The sequence below is a fragment of the Sebastes umbrosus genome, chromosome 7, assembly GCF_015220745.1.
Source record: "Sebastes umbrosus isolate fSebUmb1 chromosome 7, fSebUmb1.pri, whole genome shotgun sequence".
Lineage (NCBI taxonomy): Eukaryota > Metazoa > Chordata > Actinopteri > Perciformes > Sebastidae > Sebastes > Sebastes umbrosus.
This window is the reverse complement of record NC_051275.1, coordinates 14,530,680-14,548,325: the sequence shown is the minus strand read 5'-3', so window position 1 is coordinate 14,548,325 and position 17,646 is coordinate 14,530,680. Positions and strand designations below refer to the sequence as shown.

At 41.2% G+C, this 17,646-nt stretch overlaps 3 protein-coding genes across 3 annotated transcripts; 2 read left to right on the top strand and 1 right to left on the bottom strand.

Annotated features, from left to right (window-relative positions):
- Positions 1–1,455: 1,455 nt before the first annotated feature.
- Positions 1,456–5,277, top strand: LOC119491589 (extracellular calcium-sensing receptor-like). Its single transcript, XM_037775731.1, has 6 exons — positions 1,456–1,559; positions 1,715–2,012; positions 2,170–2,964; positions 3,136–3,363; positions 3,546–3,669; positions 4,370–5,277. The coding sequence occupies exons 1-6, from the start codon at positions 1,471–1,473 to the stop codon at positions 5,275–5,277; spliced, it is 2,442 nt and encodes an 813-aa protein (XP_037631659.1). The 5' UTR covers positions 1,456–1,470.
- A 1,850-nt stretch (positions 5,278–7,127) lies between these two features.
- On the top strand, positions 7,128–10,312 carry LOC119491588 (extracellular calcium-sensing receptor-like). The gene is made up of 6 exons (XM_037775730.1): positions 7,128–7,291; positions 7,402–7,690; positions 7,883–8,695; positions 8,779–9,006; positions 9,120–9,225; positions 9,393–10,312. The coding sequence occupies exons 1-6, from the start codon at positions 7,128–7,130 to the stop codon at positions 10,310–10,312; spliced, it is 2,520 nt and encodes an 839-aa protein (XP_037631658.1).
- Positions 10,313–13,498: 3,186 nt separating this feature from the next.
- On the bottom strand, positions 13,499–15,664 carry LOC119491587. The gene is made up of 3 exons (XM_037775728.1): positions 15,097–15,664; positions 14,446–14,694; positions 13,499–13,725 (listed from the first exon to the last, which is right to left on the bottom strand). The coding sequence occupies exons 1-3, from the start codon at positions 15,662–15,664 to the stop codon at positions 13,499–13,501; spliced, it is 1,044 nt and encodes a 347-aa protein (XP_037631656.1).
- Positions 15,665–17,646: the final 1,982 nt, after the last annotated feature.

The window sequence follows — 17,646 nt, the reverse complement described above, 5'->3', positions numbered from 1 at the left end:
ATATATATATATATGCATGTGTTGCATACTCCCTCCCCCGTTCCATTTGATTTATTTCACAACAAATGGTTGCCAATTTGTTGCACAAACTTCATATTTTATGGTCGTGTCTAGAAGGTAACCCGCAAATTGCGAAATCTGATCTGAAATCGGCAAAATCTCTCGCAGGACTTGCTGCCAGACGACCTATACTAACCATAACTATTCAAGGCCAATGCCAAACCTTAACTATTCGAGATCAGTGCCTAACCTTAACCATCTCGCGGAAGTTTCCCAACTCGTGGGTTACCTTCTAGACACTGAGTGGAATGACTCAGACAAACAGTCATGTCACGTGATAAATCTTTAATGGTTGAGTAAATGTAGCTATAGGCCTATACATCGGTGGCGCACACACCTCCTCCCCCTCCCCCGTGGCTGTAGTTCAGCTCGGCGATCAGCGCTTCCGGACTTGACAGAAACAAAATAAAACTCACCAAAACCATCTTAGTTAGTCTTTCCAACAATCATCAACTTTGGTTCAGTCTGCCATCCACTTCTAAATTGCCTCTGATATGCATCTTCTTTTATACATTGTTTGAGTTACAGAAACCGTGGGAGCTCTTCGCTTGCTCACCCGGTAGCGGCATGGACAGAGACGAGCACCGGACTGCAAGTAAAAAAACAGAACAAAAATGCAACTAACAATAGTCTAACATAATTTTAAAATGTTTTTTCATATGTTGTCATGTATGAAAAGACACAAAATGAACACTGTTAGCATCCTACTTGATTACTCTAGGCCTAAGCTAATTATTTAACCAGGGTATAGAAATTATTTTGTCCCAAGCTTCTTGATCCATATACTGTAGATACACTGAGATCCAACAGTACCAGAACAGAAGACTCTCCTGTATCACCATGCATCAAGATATCATTAGAGACTCTGGCTTTGGCTATAAATGGCAACTTGGAAATAGGCCTGTGATTTGGGGGTAGAGAAGGTTCAAGATTTTATTTTTTGAGAAGTGGTTGAATAACAGCTTTTTTTAAATGAGCAGGGACACGACCAGATATCAGTGAACTGGACCACACAAGGACCAACACAGCCAATAACATTTGCTAGTGGACGCTTTCATACATGCCATTCATGCTAAGGCCCAAAACCCTTTTTCTGTTTGGGCACCTCCCTCCTCTTGCCCCACCATGTAACTCCACAGACATAAAACATCACTGTTCTATTATTATTGTCCATGCTTCTCCAAAATGTATAAATACCAGTGCAAGCTTTGAATTTACATTAAGCTACATGTGATGCCGCCCAGTGGTTTAGCTCTCTCAGACGGTATGCCATCCACACAGAGGTGGCCAGAGCAGGGATGGGCACTCTTACAGCTGCTGCTGGTGGCATCTTTCTCTCAGGCTGAGGTGCCTGTGTGCAGGCAGAGAGGGGATCCTGAGAACCCCCAGCTATCTAAGGATGGGGACATTATGTTGGGTGGAATCTTCTCTTTACACAGCAGCTGGAAAAACAGACAAGATACCTACATGCACAAACCACTGCCACTGCAATGCACCAGGTAAATGATACTGTATCTAATCTATATTGATGTATAATATCTAAGAGGCAGTCAAACTGAGTATTGAAATAAGAAATAGTCCCTGTATTAATTTGATGTTCTATTGTTTCTATTTCATGGACAAATGCCAACTATTTATAACTGTATGCATCCAGTTTGAATTTCAGAGGGTTCCAGTTTACCCAGGCGATGCTCTTTGCCATAGAGGAGATTAATAACAGCACAGACCTACTGCCTGGCATCTCTCTGGGCTATAAGATCTACGATACCTGTAGCTCCATTGCCAGAGGTGTGAGGGTTGCACTGGCCTTGGCTAATGGTAATGAACTGGCATCTGCACCCTCCGAGGCACCATGTACCAGACTTGCCCAAGTGCAGGCCATTATGGGAGAGACCTCTTCCTCTCCTTGCATGGCTATAGCTACTGTCATCGGACCTTTTCATATCCCAATGGTGGGTAAGATTGGTAAAATTTGATTATTATATTATTTAATTCTTCCAACTTGTCATAGCAAAATAGGTTTTAAATAATTGTTGTTGGCTGTATGGATGTTTTATATTTCAGATGTTTATCTTGAGATATAGGCTCATTTATTTATTTTTCTTTTAGATCAGCCACTTTGCTACTTGTGCTTGTCTCAGTGATAAAACTAAGTACCCATCCTTCCTCAGAACAATACCCAGTGACTACTACCAGAGCAGAGCCCTTGCCAAGTTGGTTAAGCACTTTGGTTGGACTTGGGTTGGAGCTATTAGAACAAATGATGATTACGGCAATAATGGCATGGCCACTTTCACAGAAGCCGCCCATCAGCTGGGTATCTGTCTGGAGTACTCTGTACCTTTCTTTAGAACAGATCCACCAGACAAAATACTTCAGATAATTGACATTATCAAGGCTTCTACTGCCAAGGTGATTGTCGCTTTCCTCTCCCACAAGGATATGGATGTGTTACTACATGAGTTGTCTCACCACAACTTGACTGGGTACCAGTGGGTAGGCAGTGAGAGCTGGATCTTTGATCCTCAAATTGCAGCCATGGATAGGCATCATATTCTGGATGGTGCCATAGGTCTGTCCATCCCCAAAGCACATGTCAGTGGCATGAGAGAGTTCATGTTGGATGTGAAGCCACTCAGTTCATCTAGTAATGAAATGTTCACAGAATTTTGGGAGACATTGTTCAGCTGTAAATTCAACCAGTCAAAGTCTTCAGAAGGGAATCAGAGAAAATGTACTGGACATGAAGATCTGACTGGAGTGCAAAACAGCTTCACAGATATGTCTCTCATGCCTATCTTTAACAATGTCTATAAAGGAGTGTATGCTGTGGCCCACGCGCTTCATAACATTATGAGCTGTAACGAAACATGTGACAACAAGGTGCAGCTAGATCCATTTACGGTGAGTTGAAAACCAACAACCTTAAATTAGATTTTTTTTTTTAAGTCAGATTAACAAGGACAATTGTTGACATTTTGTTAAATAAATTATGGCAGTCTCTCTATCGTGATGTTGAATAGCCCAACAAAATGTTTGTCAAATAATGATCTACATTGATGCATATCTTATTAGATTTTACAGCACATACAAAAGATTCAGTTCAAAACAAAGGAAGGAGACGAGGTCTACTTTAATGAGAATGGAGACCCAGCAGCAAAGTATGAAATTATAAACTGGCAGCCAACAGAAAATGGCATTGTGGACTTTGTCACAGTTGGTCTTCATGATGCATTTTTACCTGCAGACAAACAGCTGAATCTGCAAAATAAGTCTTTCAATTGGGCACAGACCTCAAAACAGGTAAGATGCAATGTGATCACTGTAAATGTTAATTACAGTCTATTGTTATAATTGTATACACTACTGTATGATAATAATGTTTGATTTTGATGCATACAATTTATAATAGAGGCTTGCAAAGACAACGCCTTGTCAAAGTGAATGCTCATACATTTTTTCTCATAGTCGTTTTGTTCATGCAGGTGCCTTTGTCAGTTTGCAGTGAGAAGTGTCCTCCAGGAACTCGCAAGGTTCTCCAGAAAGGAAAGTCTGTCTGCTGCTATGACTGTTTAAGATGTGCAGAAGGAGAAATAAGCAACATTACAGGTGTAGTAATATTATATTGGTAAAACGTTATTTAAAAAAGGGTCATCAGAGGATCAGTTCACTCACAATACAAAAAAAAAGGCCTACAGTATTTTCTCACCTCCTCCTAGTGGTATCTGAGTATGCAGATAATTTTGGTCTAATGTGACATCTTTCTCTCTGAAACTGCAACGAATGCACTTAGAGTGGATGGAATTGTATCTGTGAAACAGCATTGAAAATGTACATTTGAAAATATATATAACCCTTTAATGTCCTCACTAACACTAAAGCAATGGAAACATTTTCTCTTTGTATTTCTTAATGTTTTTATTTTATTTTCTTGTTAAATGGACCCCACAGTATATTGTTTTTTTTTTCAATATAGGCTTCTACTAATATTATTCCATGTATTTATTCTTGATATTTACCATAAGCCTATAGAGACTCAAAATGTGCTCCAACAAACGGTCGGGCAGAAGATTAAAGAGATAATGTTTAGCTATTAAGAAATGAAACAAGACAAACAAAAAATGTATGAATAATACCTTTTTATACTGTATCTTATGAAATCCCGATTCTTCATCTCGATAAAATGCAACTGCCACAAGGCTCTCAATTTATTATCTGGTACTCATGTAGTGTGTATGCATAGAAAAGATGAAACATACAGACAAAACAAAAGACAAATGACAACACTTGCTTTAATATCATTTCTCAGATTCTATCACCTGTGTGCGATGCCACCCTGAGTTCTGGTCAAATGAGAGAAGAGATGCCTGTGTGAAGAAAGAGGCCGAGTTTCTATCATATGAAGAGATCATGGGAGCGCTGCTCACTGCAGCGTCCTTATTAGGAACATGGGTCACTGCTGTTGTGGCATTCATTTTCTTCAGATTCAGGAAAACACCAATTGTCAGGGCCAACAACTCGGAGCTGAGCTTCCTGCTGCTCTTCTCCTTGACTCTGTGTTTTCTGTGCTCTCTGACCTTCATCGGCCGGCCCTCTCAGTGGTCCTGCATGCTGCGACACACAGCGTTCGGCATCACCTTTGTCCTTTGCATCTCTTGTGTTCTGGGGAAAACTATAGCGGTGTTAATGGCCTTTAGGTCCACACTTCCAGGTAGTAATGTAATGAAATGGTTTGGGCCTGCACAGCAAAAACTCAGTGTCCTGGGTTTCACTCTCATACAAGTTATCATATGTATCCTCTGGTTAACAATTTCTCCTCCTTTTCCATTTAAGAATTTTAAGGAATTCAAGGACAAAATCATCTTAGAGTGTGCTCTGGGCTCAGCTGTAGGCTTCTGGGCTGTACTTGGGTACATAGGACTTCTGGCCATATTATGTTTCATTCTTGCTTTTCTGGCTCGGAAACTGCCTGATAATTTCAATGAAGCCAAATTTATCACTTTCAGCATGTTGATATTCTGCGCAGTCTGGATCACTTTCATCCCAGCGTATGTCAGCTCTCCTGGGAAGTTCAGTGTTGCTGTGGAGATATTTGCTATTCTGGCCTCCAGTTTTGGACTGCTCATTTGTATTTTTATTCCAAAATGTTATATTATTCTACTGAAACCTGAGAAGAATACAAAAAAGAATATGATGGGAAAGGGGGCACCAACATAATTCTGAGAGGCATTCTAGTGCCATATAACTTCTACATAAACATGTGTTAATTAGATAATCAAACTGTCTACTACAATAATTACTACAATGTAATACACTATATATAGATGCATATGTTGCATACTCCCTCCCCCGTTCCATTGCATTCACTTCACAACATATGGTTGCCAGTTCGTTGCACAAACTTCATATCTTATGGTCGTGTCTAGAAAGTAACCCGCAAATTGTGAAATCTGATCTGAAATTTGCAAAAAGTCTCACAAGACTTGCTGCCAGACGACCTATCCTAACCCTAACTATTCAAGGTCAATGCCAAACCTTAACTATTTGAGATCAGTGCCTAACCTCAACCATCTCACGGAAGTTTCTCAACTTGTGGGTTACCTTCTAGACACGACCATATTTTATGGTTGAGTGAATGACTCCGACAAGCAGTCATGTCACGTGATAAATCTTTCATGGTTGAGTCATTTTACAACATGTAGCTATAGGCCTACATTGGTGGCGCACACAACTCCTCCCCCTCCGCCGCGGCTGTAGTTCAGCTCGGGGATCAGCTCTTTCAGACTTGACAGAAACAAAATAAAACCCATCTTGGTTAGTCTTTCCAACAATCATCAACTTTGGTTCAGTCTGTCATCCACTTCTAAAACACCTCTGATGTGCATCTTCTTTTATACATTGTTTGAGCTACAGAAACCGGGGGAGCTCCTCGCTCACTCACCCGTTAGTGGCATGGACGGAGACGGGCATCGGTCTGCAAGTAGTTAACATTAGTCTAACATAGTTTTAAAATGTTTTTTCATAAGTTGTCATGTATGAAAAGACCCAAAATGAACACTGTTGGCAGACTACTTGATTACTCTAGGCCTAAGCTAATTATTTAACCAGCGTATAGAAATGATTCTGTCCCAAGCTTCTTGATCCATATAAGCGGTTGCTGTATAACATTAGTTAACTGGACACAACCGTCACTAATGCTAAGATCTTAATGTAGCTCTTCAGGTATTGAAGCTATTATTTTTCTCATTTTGACAATCTAATTGGTGACAACACATTAGTTAAGATTGTACGGACTATGGCTGTTGGCTGTTGGTAGTTGTTGTTGGTTTTGTTTAAATATGCCAAATTGTAATTCTATAGGTTATTGTTGTTCAGATGATGAAGCTAAGACAGCTTATATGTGCTAACGTCAGTTGTCACTTGTTGCCACAGTAAATATTCACTTATTCTGCAGCCTGATGGAGACACCAGTGTCAAACTCAGCCATTAATCTGTTTAACTTACAATTTACAATTTACTTGCAACAGAGATACCACGTGATACCAACGTTGTTATACTATTGGCTTATAAGCCTTGTTAGAAGTGGGAACTGAACATCAAATATCTTCCGCAGATATATGCATACATTAATTTTGAACCCGTCAAAAAATTTAAAATGATTAATTCATTGTCATAATATTTATTTTGAGGAAAAGTTGACTTTTCTAAAAGCTCTGTAGATGTATTATTTTTTGAAAATGATTAATCTATATAAAAACATGTAATCAACAAAACCTTTAAGTGCAAATAAATATAAAAGCCTAATACCTTACTTATTTTACAACATTTAATATCGTTTTTAAAATTGTAAGCAAAGAATAAATCCCCATTTTCACAGACAAAAACATCTTTGGCTGAATTTGTTTGGTTTCCTCTGGTCTCCTGAGGCATGAGTTCAACCATGACAACTTCCCCCTTGTTGTTGAAGGTGTATAAAGCCCTGCCGTGGGCCGCAGAGCCGACTGGCTCGGCCTGGAGAGCAGAGCAGAGCTATGCCATTGTCGAGGCTGCTCCTCTTGGTTCTGCTAATGGGGAAGGGAGCCTCTGTGTGCCGACTGCAAGGCTCAGCACAACCACCTGAACTGGCCCAAGATGGCGACCTTGTTATCGGGGGCATATTTTCATTTCGCACAGGGCAGGATTATGTAATTAACACTTTTCAGACATTTCCAGAAGTACGGAAATGCAAAAAGTATGTACTGTATTGTTAGGCCTGTTTTAAATGGTGTATGTGTATCTTGTATTGCATATGAGACATTAACACAAAGGTATATTATTTCATTCTCTCTTTCATCACCCCAGCTTCAATTTCAGAGAATTCAAATTTGCTCAAGCAGTGATATTTGCCATAAATGAGATCAACAAAGATCCTGATTTGCTCCATAATGTTAAACTTGGCTACAAGATATATGATAACTGTGGAACTATGGACATACTTAGAGCTGCACTGGCACTGGTGAGCGGACTGAAGGGGGAAGTCAGTGACGACAACTGCATTAAAACTGAGTCAGTGCAAGCTATCTTGGGACATTCAGGATCGAGACCAACTATTGCATTTGCACAAGTTGTCGGAAGGTTTCATATACCTGTGGTAAGTTAAGGTCATCATAGTTAGTGTGAAGTGTTATTTAACTTTGTGTCAAGTGTGCTGTTGGAAATGTCTACCGTTTATTGCGATGTTCTGCACAATTTTATTCTAAATGGTCATTATGCAAGAATGTTATGTCATTATGCATTTTGCTCTGTCACTGTCAGTAAGATATTTGCACATTTTTTTCTGCAGATCAGCCATTTTTCCACCTGTGCCTGTCTGAGCAACAGGAAAGAGTATCCCACTTTTTTCAGAACTATTCCCAGTGACTACTACCAGAGCAGAGCACTGGCAAAGCTGGTCAAGCACTTTGGTTGGACATGGATTGGGGCTTTAGCTGTGAATAACGAATATGGCCTCAATGGCATAGCCGCATTCATCCAAGCTGCACAAGAATATGGAGTGTGCATTGAGTACTCTGAAGCATTTTCATCATCAGATCCAGCTGATAGCCTGCAGAGAGTAATAGAGATCATTAAGCTTGCCACTTCCAAAGTGATCATGGCTTTTATGTCTCACAGAGAAATTAAGTTGCTGGCAAAAGAGTTGTACAAACAGAACATTACAGGACTGCAGTGGGTTGGCAGTGACGCCTGGATCACAGATCACTCTCTGACTAACAGCGAGGGACACAGCATCCTGGTGGGCTCGCTAGGCTTCACTGTCAGCAAAGCTGAGATCCCGGGGCTGGAGGAGCACCTGAGGCAGCTCCACCCCTCACAGTTTCCTGACAGTCAGTTTGTCAGAGATTTCTGGGAAGATGTGTTCCACTGCGCTCTGAACGACACTGCAAATACACAAAGAAAGCCATGCAGCGGCTCTGAGAGCCTGCAGAATGTCGAATCACCGTTCACTGATGTTTCTGAGCTGAGATTCACCAATAATGTGTACAAGTCAGTTTACGCAGTGGTCCATGCTCTCGACAACCTGATGAAATGTGAGGAGGGTAAAGGGCCTTTTTCAAATGGGAGCTGTGCTGATACCAAACATATTCAACCACAGCAGGTGAGGAACCGTCAGTTAAAGTGTGACAGAGTGATAACAGTATGAATCTGTCATTCAATCTCTGTATAATTTCTTCACTATAGGTCTTGCAATATCTCAACACTGTGAATTTCACAACTGAGGAAGGGGAGAGAGTTTATTTTGACATTAATGGAGACTCACCGGCAAGATATGAACTTGTTAATATACAAATGACAAACAAAGGAACCATGGAAGGAGTGACAGTCGGCATTTATGATGCTTCTCTTCCGGAGATTCATCAGTTTATCATGAATAACATTTCAGTTGTCTGGGGAAATGGGCTAACCAAGGTAAAGCAGACACTGACGTTTGGACGTCTTAACTGTTCATTGATTACTGAAAATTGTAAAAACTTTGATATGGATGTTGAGTTTTACATTTTTTGATGTGTTTATGTGTGTAGGAGGTTCCTGTGTCAGTCTGCAGTGAGAGCTGTCTCCCAGGAACCCGTACGGTCCTCCAGAAAGGGAAGCCAATATGCTGTTATAATTGCATACCCTGTCCAGCAGGCGAGATCAGTAATTTAACAGGTAATTAAACATTGTACCAGTATTTAATTTGAAATGCAATCAAATATATTACACTTAATGACATAAGGGGGAGAACAAAGTTTGACCTTTGAAAGCATAACATCAATATTACTCCACATTTCTCTGTATTCTTGTTTATTTTGCAGATTCAATACACTGTATGAAATGCCCATCCGAGTACTGGTCCAACGAGCAGAGGGATGCCTGCACCCGCAAAGCAATAGGATTTTTAGCATATGATGAAATCCTGGGGACACTGTTAGCCTTATTTTCTCTGCTGGGAGTTTGTCTAACTATGCTCACAACGCTCATCTTCTATGGCCACAAAGAAACCCCCGTAGTACGAGCCAACAACTCTGAGCTGAGCTTCCTGCTGCTCTTCTCCTTGACTCTGTGTTTCCTGTGCTCTCTGACCTTCATCGGCCGGCCCTCTGAGTGGTCCTGCATGCTGCGGCACACAGCGTTCGGCATCACCTTTGTCCTCTGTATCTCGTGTGTTCTAGGAAAAACTATAGTGGTGTTAATGGCCTTCAGGGCCACACTTCCAGGTAGTAATATGATGAAATGGTTTGGGCCTGCACAGCAGAGGCTCAGTGTCCTGGCTTTCACTCTCATACAGGTTTTAATTTGCATACTTTGGCTGACAATAAACCCTCCTTTTCCTTTCAATAATATGTTACTCCATAAGGACAGAATCATCTTAGAGTGTAGTCTTGGCTCAGCAGTAGGGTTCTGGGCCGTGTTAGGATATATTGGACTCCTAGCTATATTATGTTTTATACTCGCTTTTTTGGCTCGAAAGTTGCCTGATCATTTCAATGAAGCCAAATTCATCACCTTCAGCATGCTGATATTCTGTGCAGTCTGGATCACCTTCATCCCAGCTTATGTCAGCTCTCCTGGGAAGTTCACTGTGGCTGTGGAGATATTTGCTATTCTGGCCTCCAGTTATGGACTTCTTTTCTGCATTTTTCTGCCAAAATGTTACATCATTTTGTTCAGGCCCGAGCAGAACACTAAGAAACACATAATGGGAAAGACATCTAATCATGATGTACGTTATTAACCATTTCCCAAATCAGTTGTAATGTGTTTTTTTTCTCTTTTACAACCATAATGTAATCTGCCAGTCAAAGAGGGTTGCACAGATACGTAGTGAGAATTCTGGCTTTGGACAACTTAACTGGTTTTGGCCACCAGACTTTGCAAGTAAAATGAGTCAATAGGGTCTCAGGCCCATGTGGGGTTAGCAATGGTGTCAGACAAGGGGGAATGGATGTGACAGATGGAGTGAAGACGTCTCTGTTCAGAGCATATTGTACACCACTCTATACTGCACACTTGTGGTCAAACAACAGAAAAGCATGCTTACAGAGGCTTCAAGTAAATTATAATGATGCTATGAGAATATTACTGAACAGGTCTCAATGGTGTAGAGCAAGTGAAATGTTTGTGGTTGCAGGAGTCGATACACTACAAACTGCTTTAACTATTGTAAAATTGTATTTGCTGTCTTGGGCTTATCAAACATAAGGTTGTAAACATAACATTGTCTCTTTATAGGACACAGATTTATGTTCTTTTTAAACCACAAGTTTTTTATTGTGCTTTTTTTAATGTAATTTATTCTTTGTAATGTATATTCTTTTATCTGGACCCTGAGCTTATAATAAAGTTTTGAATGATTAATCTAGCTTCTACATCCATTTGCAAACCCCTCCCCACACTCACTCACTCACACACACACACACACACACACACACACACACACACACACATACACGCTTAAGTCACAATTGGGGGCGGACATTTTAATACCCCCACTAAGGGGTCACCCCTTTCTGAATGGTTTAGAGAGATTCTGGAATGTACAAAGTAATTTTTTGAGTGCCCAGATTATTAAAATCGGTTGAGATTTTAATTTAAAAGAACTTTTGTTCAATCAGTTATTTTACCTTGCGATTGGGGACAAATAATTTAAATGTCACATTTGGGGTCTTCAGCTATACACAAATACACAGACTGATAAAAGTCACCTTTGGGTGCCTTAATTTCCAATTGGGGACACATGTCACATGTGATTATCTGCATGTATTTTAAGCTATGTTTAGTAAGGAAAACATGTTATGTGAATATGAAATCCATCCTTTGATCGAGTAACACTGTTCTTGAGTAGCTCCTGAGATATCATGAAAAAACCCACATTAAACTCAATCAACGTAAGCCCTAAATGACCTCATACTGAAGGAAGATTTTGCTTTTTCTTTTGTCTTTGGGAAAATGTCAATGGTTAAAGTGTGAGAGAGAGAGTTATCCTCCTCCTCTTATAACTGTTCTGGCTGCCTCCAACTATAACAGCAAATTGCTGAAAAGGAAGGAAGGATTTTCACACTACTATATAAACCAAGATGAACAGCTTGTTGACACACTGAATCATCAATCCAGATTCTACTGTCAAGACATCAGAATCAGAAACACCAGTCAAAATTGCAGATTTGGAGACTGCAACCCATGCTACGGACTTGTCCAACACCCTCCTCTGGCTTGACTAAAACACAAATGGACTGGACGTATCCCCGCCGCCTCCCGCTACAGACCTGGCCGACACCCTCTCCCGGCACCACAGACAATTCCCAAAGGCCTCAGCTTTTACTGTAATAATACATGTATAACTTAGCATCAAGTCAGTGTTCTCATTTTGGGTTTAAATTCTTGCAAGCTCGGAATTCAGTCTTTCAGATGCAACCTGCTGATATTGTCTCTGAACCCAACTGTAAATAATATTGATATCAGATATCATGAATAACAATCACACTACGGGTATCAGTGCATCCCTGCAAAACTGATTAAGACGGCTGGCAAAGAGAAGGATGATGGCTAAAGTACTGGCCAATCCTTCCCATACCTACATGTCTTATGTAGTTACGCCAACCCAGGTGTGCCCAACCACAACAGTTGTTTCAACAAATTTCTACAGTAAACGCTGGGTATTAAAGCTGATTAAGAGGCAAACTGAATATGTCAGTCATAGTAGCACCACAATGAAAATCTGCATGTAAATAAACAAGACTTCTGTTTGCTGTTAACTTGTGTTTTAGTAACACAATACATGAACATCATGTACAAACATGCCACAGCTCAAATACATGAACATCATGTACAAACAACCCAAAGCTCAAATACATGAACATCATGTAAGTCCTCTTTACAAAAATTAAAATTGAAAAAAAATATACTGTTTAGTACCTGGCGGACAAAACAATGATTTGATAAAACAATGGTTCAACCAGACTTACATTTCTGCAGAGCGCCCAAAGAAAACGTGATTCCAAAATATTTAGAACCCAATTGCACCGTTAAAGGGACTATTTGTAACTTTCATAAATGCTTGTTAACAGCGACACCTGTGTCCGTTAAGTCAACTAAAGTCAGCGTCCTGTTGCTCGCGCTTGCTCGCTCTAAATAGACATGAACGAGCATCGCTCAAAACAGTGAGGCGACACACGTCAGCTAAAAGCACAATATCACTCTATATTTCAGCTGCTTGGCAGTAATGTTAGCTGACCAGACGAAGGTCTCTCCATGAATCAATGCTGATCCTAGTGTTGGCTTTTCCTGCCTCAGCCCCCGGTGTCTCCCTCTACAGAGGGAGACACCGGAGACTGAGCAGGAAAAGCGTGTCGGTGACGGAGTTCCGCAGATAGACATGTTATCGCCTCCCTGACCGGGTGCCGGTGTCTCCCGACTGTACCTGCAGGGAGACACCGGCACCCGGTCGGAGGCGATAACATGTCTATCTGCGGAACTCCGTCACTTCACAAGGCACGGGAAACCTCTGTTGGTCTGGAGGAGCTGCAGCAGTTATTTCAGCACAAACGTCCATTGGACATTCACTAGATATTCTCAGAGCTAAACTAACTCTTCTGCAGTGTGGAGTGAGCGCGCATTCACGTCTAGAGATGGAGCGAGACAACGAGGACGCGCGCGGTGTGTCTGAGTGAAGGCAAGCAGAGGAGACGAGGCTCTGGCCACACGTGAGCGTGCATGTGCGAGCGTGCATGTGCGAGCGCGCATGTGTCCCGACCCTGTTCATTTATATGCTTAAAAAGTTACAAACAGTCCCTTTAATCTACAGTATGTTAAAATAGGCATTATTGAAGGAGAGAAGAAAAACATCAATATAACAGGAGACCCTAAACAAGAGCAATGAGCAAAATGCATAAGTTGACATTGAATTGAAAAGCACCAATAGCTATTCCTGAGCACAGGCCTTTCTCTTTAAGGCAGTGATTCGATTTCTGACATAATTTTTCACTCCAGTCCAGTTTCTGTCTTTCAGCGCATAAGGTTCCGCGTTGATACACTGTATGCAGTCATTCTTTTGAGGTAGCTTGCATTTGTGGATGAAGCGCATCATGTGTCTTTCAACTGCACGTACCTCATTGTCTTCCCACTTACGTCTGGAGTTACCTCGGTTGTCTGTGAAGAAAAGAGAGAGGGGGTGTCAATATCGCATTACTCAAAGCATTTTTTGTAATCTACCCAAAACAAAGTTCACAACCTCTGCTTTCTTTTTCAGTTCAATTCACTTTTATATAGTGTCAAATCATAACAGAAGTTGTCTCAAGACCTTTTTCATATAGAGCAGCTCTAGAACTTACTTATACGTATTATTTACAGAGACCCAACAACAGATCCCCCATGAGCATGCACTGGTGCAACAGTTGCAAGAAAAAACGGGTAGAAATCTTGGGCAGAACCAGGGTGGGCGGCCATCTGCCTCGACCACCTTTTAGCACTACTGTTCAAAGTGCAAGGACGTCACCAAGGTCATCCATATGACTGCGGTGCAGAATCTGGCATAATGCCCTTCTTTAGGCTAAAACTGGATTGTACTGAACACATTACTGTCACTAGGTAAGGATACATTATTAATCCTATTCATCCTAATCTGTCATATCAGTGATCAGATATTAGTGATCAGTATGTTTTTAGTATGCCCATTTATCATTTAGTAGCCTCTGTAAGGGCTAAGTATTATTCCGGTGTAGGACCAGGTGTATATTTACCGTCTGTAAATGATGTATCTCCCAAAAAAAAGGTTGATCAAGCAGGAGGAACCAGGGAGCAACTAGTCGCAGATACCAACTTTCTCCCGTTAAAGAAGACCTAACCCAAGCCAAAACAATATTTTCCTACCTTTATTGAGAGGAGCTCTGGAAGAAGTGGTCGGAAGACGAGATGTAGTCTCTGGTGCCTCATGGCTGCCTTCGCCTTTTGCCTCATGGTCATCTTCGCCTGTTGCCTCATGGTCGTCTTCGCCTGTTTCCTCATGGTCATCTTCACCTGTTGCCTCATGGTCGTCTTCACTTGTTGCCTCAGTGGACGACTCATCCGGCTCATCCTCATCACTTGACACATCCTGATCTTGTGAGGAATCAACTTTTTCTGAAGAGAAAATATGAGAAGAGAAAAAAAGGTACAGCCCCAGCAATTGTAGAAATCCAACATGTCTATTCTGAATGGATTGCCCACATTATTGCAGTTGCACAATAATCAAAATAATTTGGTATATAAATGTTATACATAACATGAACATACACAACATCTTCTATGGGGAAAAAATGGGAACAATACTTAATCTGTTTCAATTTGGAGAAATGCAAATGTACAGTTTGTTAGGTTGATATGGTTCTTTATGTCTAGACTTAAATTACCAAACACAGCATAAAGGGTACCGTACTGCTATAACAAGTACTGATGATGCATTTCTCATGAGACAATAACCATGGGTTGCCCCAGCATCTGAACTATAATATACCAATATACACTCATACAGTATATCCATACCTTCAGGGTCAATCTCGATGTCATCAAGGGTTTGACCTTTATACTGTGAGAGAGTCCCCTTCTCCACTGCCAAAAGCACTTTGCTCATTTTGGCGAGCTGAAGGGTTCCCTGGGGCAGGCGGTAGTACTGTCTGTGTACGCGAATGTCATGACCCAGAAAGTCTGCAAATTGGTCTGCTTCATTTTCTTGAAGATTAAGTACCTGAGACATTGTTGCTATGTGCTTTCGGAGCCTTGTTGAGGTTAAGACCTCGGGATGTTTGGCACCACTCTCCCTTGCAAACTTTTTGATGCATTCTCCTCCTTTGTAAGCTGATAATGCTTCTGGTCTACCGAACATGTAGATGTTCTCTTTGGAGACTCCGCACACCTCACGAGTGCCAGCTAGGAGCTCCATAGCTGAGACCATTGATGGTTTTAGGAGCACAGGGACTCCTCTTCCTCGTTTTCCCCTGATTTCTACTCTGGTGAAGAAATCACACATCTTGTTCTCAAGTGGGGTAAGACATACGGCCATGTCCTCATTGAGTTCGGACTTTTTCCTTGCTTCAAAAGTGGCCAACTCCATTCTTGACACCTCTCCTTCTCTTCTTCTGTTGAAAACGATTAGCTGAGCAAGTGTCACTTTGGCAAGTGTTGCATAGTTGTTTGCAGAGGGACACAGTCTCAGCATTCTATCAGCAATGAGTTTAACATTTTCCATGTGAGAGTCCAAACGTTTGACGTCTTCAGTGAAAGGTAGAATCTGTGGTGCATTCCACTTTGACTCTCTCAGAGTAGTTGTTGCGCCTCCTGTAATTAATTCCTTCCATCTGAATTTTGTAATGGTTTTGAATTCTTGAGCAAATTGCACAAGGCTCCAGTCTCTGTTGACTGTGGACAAGTTATCACTTTCTATAAGCTCAGAGATTATACCCAGACTGTTGCCAATTTTTAGGCTTAAGGAAGGTGTGCGGAATGTGTTGTTCTCTGGGTTGTACCCAGCCAACTCTCTCACTGCAGATATCACATGATTGCAATTTGCAGGATTGATGAGTTCCTCTGCCTTCCGGATAGGAGTATTCTTCTGAGCCACTAGAAGTAGTCGCCCAAGTTCTCGAAGTCTTTGCCTTATGTAGTCATGTCTGTTCTTTCTTGACCCGTTTAGATCAAACAGGTGTTGTCCAAACTGCAAGAGAAGTTGGTCATTCTGGATAATCTGAGTGACCTCATCAAAGTTCATGCAGGAAATCACACTCTTCAAGCCCTCGCCAACATCACGCACAATGGCAGTTTTAAGGGCACATTTGGATCGAACTCGCGTCCTCGCCGAGCTGGATTCATCACCAGTTTCTGTCTTCGCTGGGCAGATTTTCATGTGCCTCCACAATGTCTTTTTGGCATAGAGTCCTTGACAATGAAAGCAATGAATAAAATCAATGGCACGTCTAAGCTTGTGTGGTCTGCAGCAGGCCTGCAGCTCTCCAGCTCCCTCCCTCACAACTTTGGCATTGTGGGCAAAGTTTCCACGGTGTCTGAGAAGGTTTAACCTTTTGCGTCTCTCTTTCGAATTCTTTGGATATTGAAATGCTATGGCAACATCTGGTACATTCCCATGTACACCTTCCAGGTGTCGTGCAATTTTTGATCTGGGCTGGAGGCAATAGAGACAGTAGTTCTTCTTGTTATATACTCGACGAGTTTCAGAATTTGAGTGAGGCAATACTTGGATTGAGTTAGAAACTTGTTCGATTCTGCTTTTCTTTGGAGTGTTTGAGTTGTTCTTTAGTGGACTGGGGGATGAGATCTTTTTCTTCCTTGGAGTGTCCAAGTTTGTGTTCTTAGGGCTGACTGCTGTATTTCTTTTTACTGGGCTTTCTGCTTCAATATCTTGTTTTTCTAGAGATAAAAGGGGATATCGCAGAGAGGGCAGGGGCTTTTTTGCAACTGGATACAGTGGTGTGTCTTCATTAGGCTCAGAGGAACTTCCTGTTTCAGAGGAACTTCCTGTTTCAGAGTCCGGGGCAAAGTCAGGATCACTATAGTCAGTGTAATCGGACTCATCAGGGGATGTTTCCTTATATGAAGTAGGCTTGGAAAAAAAGAAAAAGAAAAAAAGTCAGAGATTCTGTTTAGTAACCTAGGTCATCATTTACTTAACTTAGTACAATGCACTGTGTTGATGCATTGAACTTTTATTATAAGAACATTATCTGTTAGCTGAGGGATATGGTGTATAAGGTTCAATTTATCCAAGTTTATTTAATGAAAAGCCACACAATTAAGAACTTCACATATACATCAAATGTACACTACTGTCATTTAGGGGTTTCACAGAAATGTTTACTATAAAAACCACAAGTTGACACTGTCTATCATTGTAGACTACTCGTTTATCTATGGTTTTAGCACAGTGCAGTAATAAAGCAATGGCGATGCATCTACAGCAGATACTGTATGCAGCTGGGGGTGTTGTGGGTAGTTGTTGACAAGTCTCTAAAATGTAAAATGTATGTTAATAGTCTATGGTCTATGGTACACAACCACTGACTGACAACCTCTCTTAGCTGT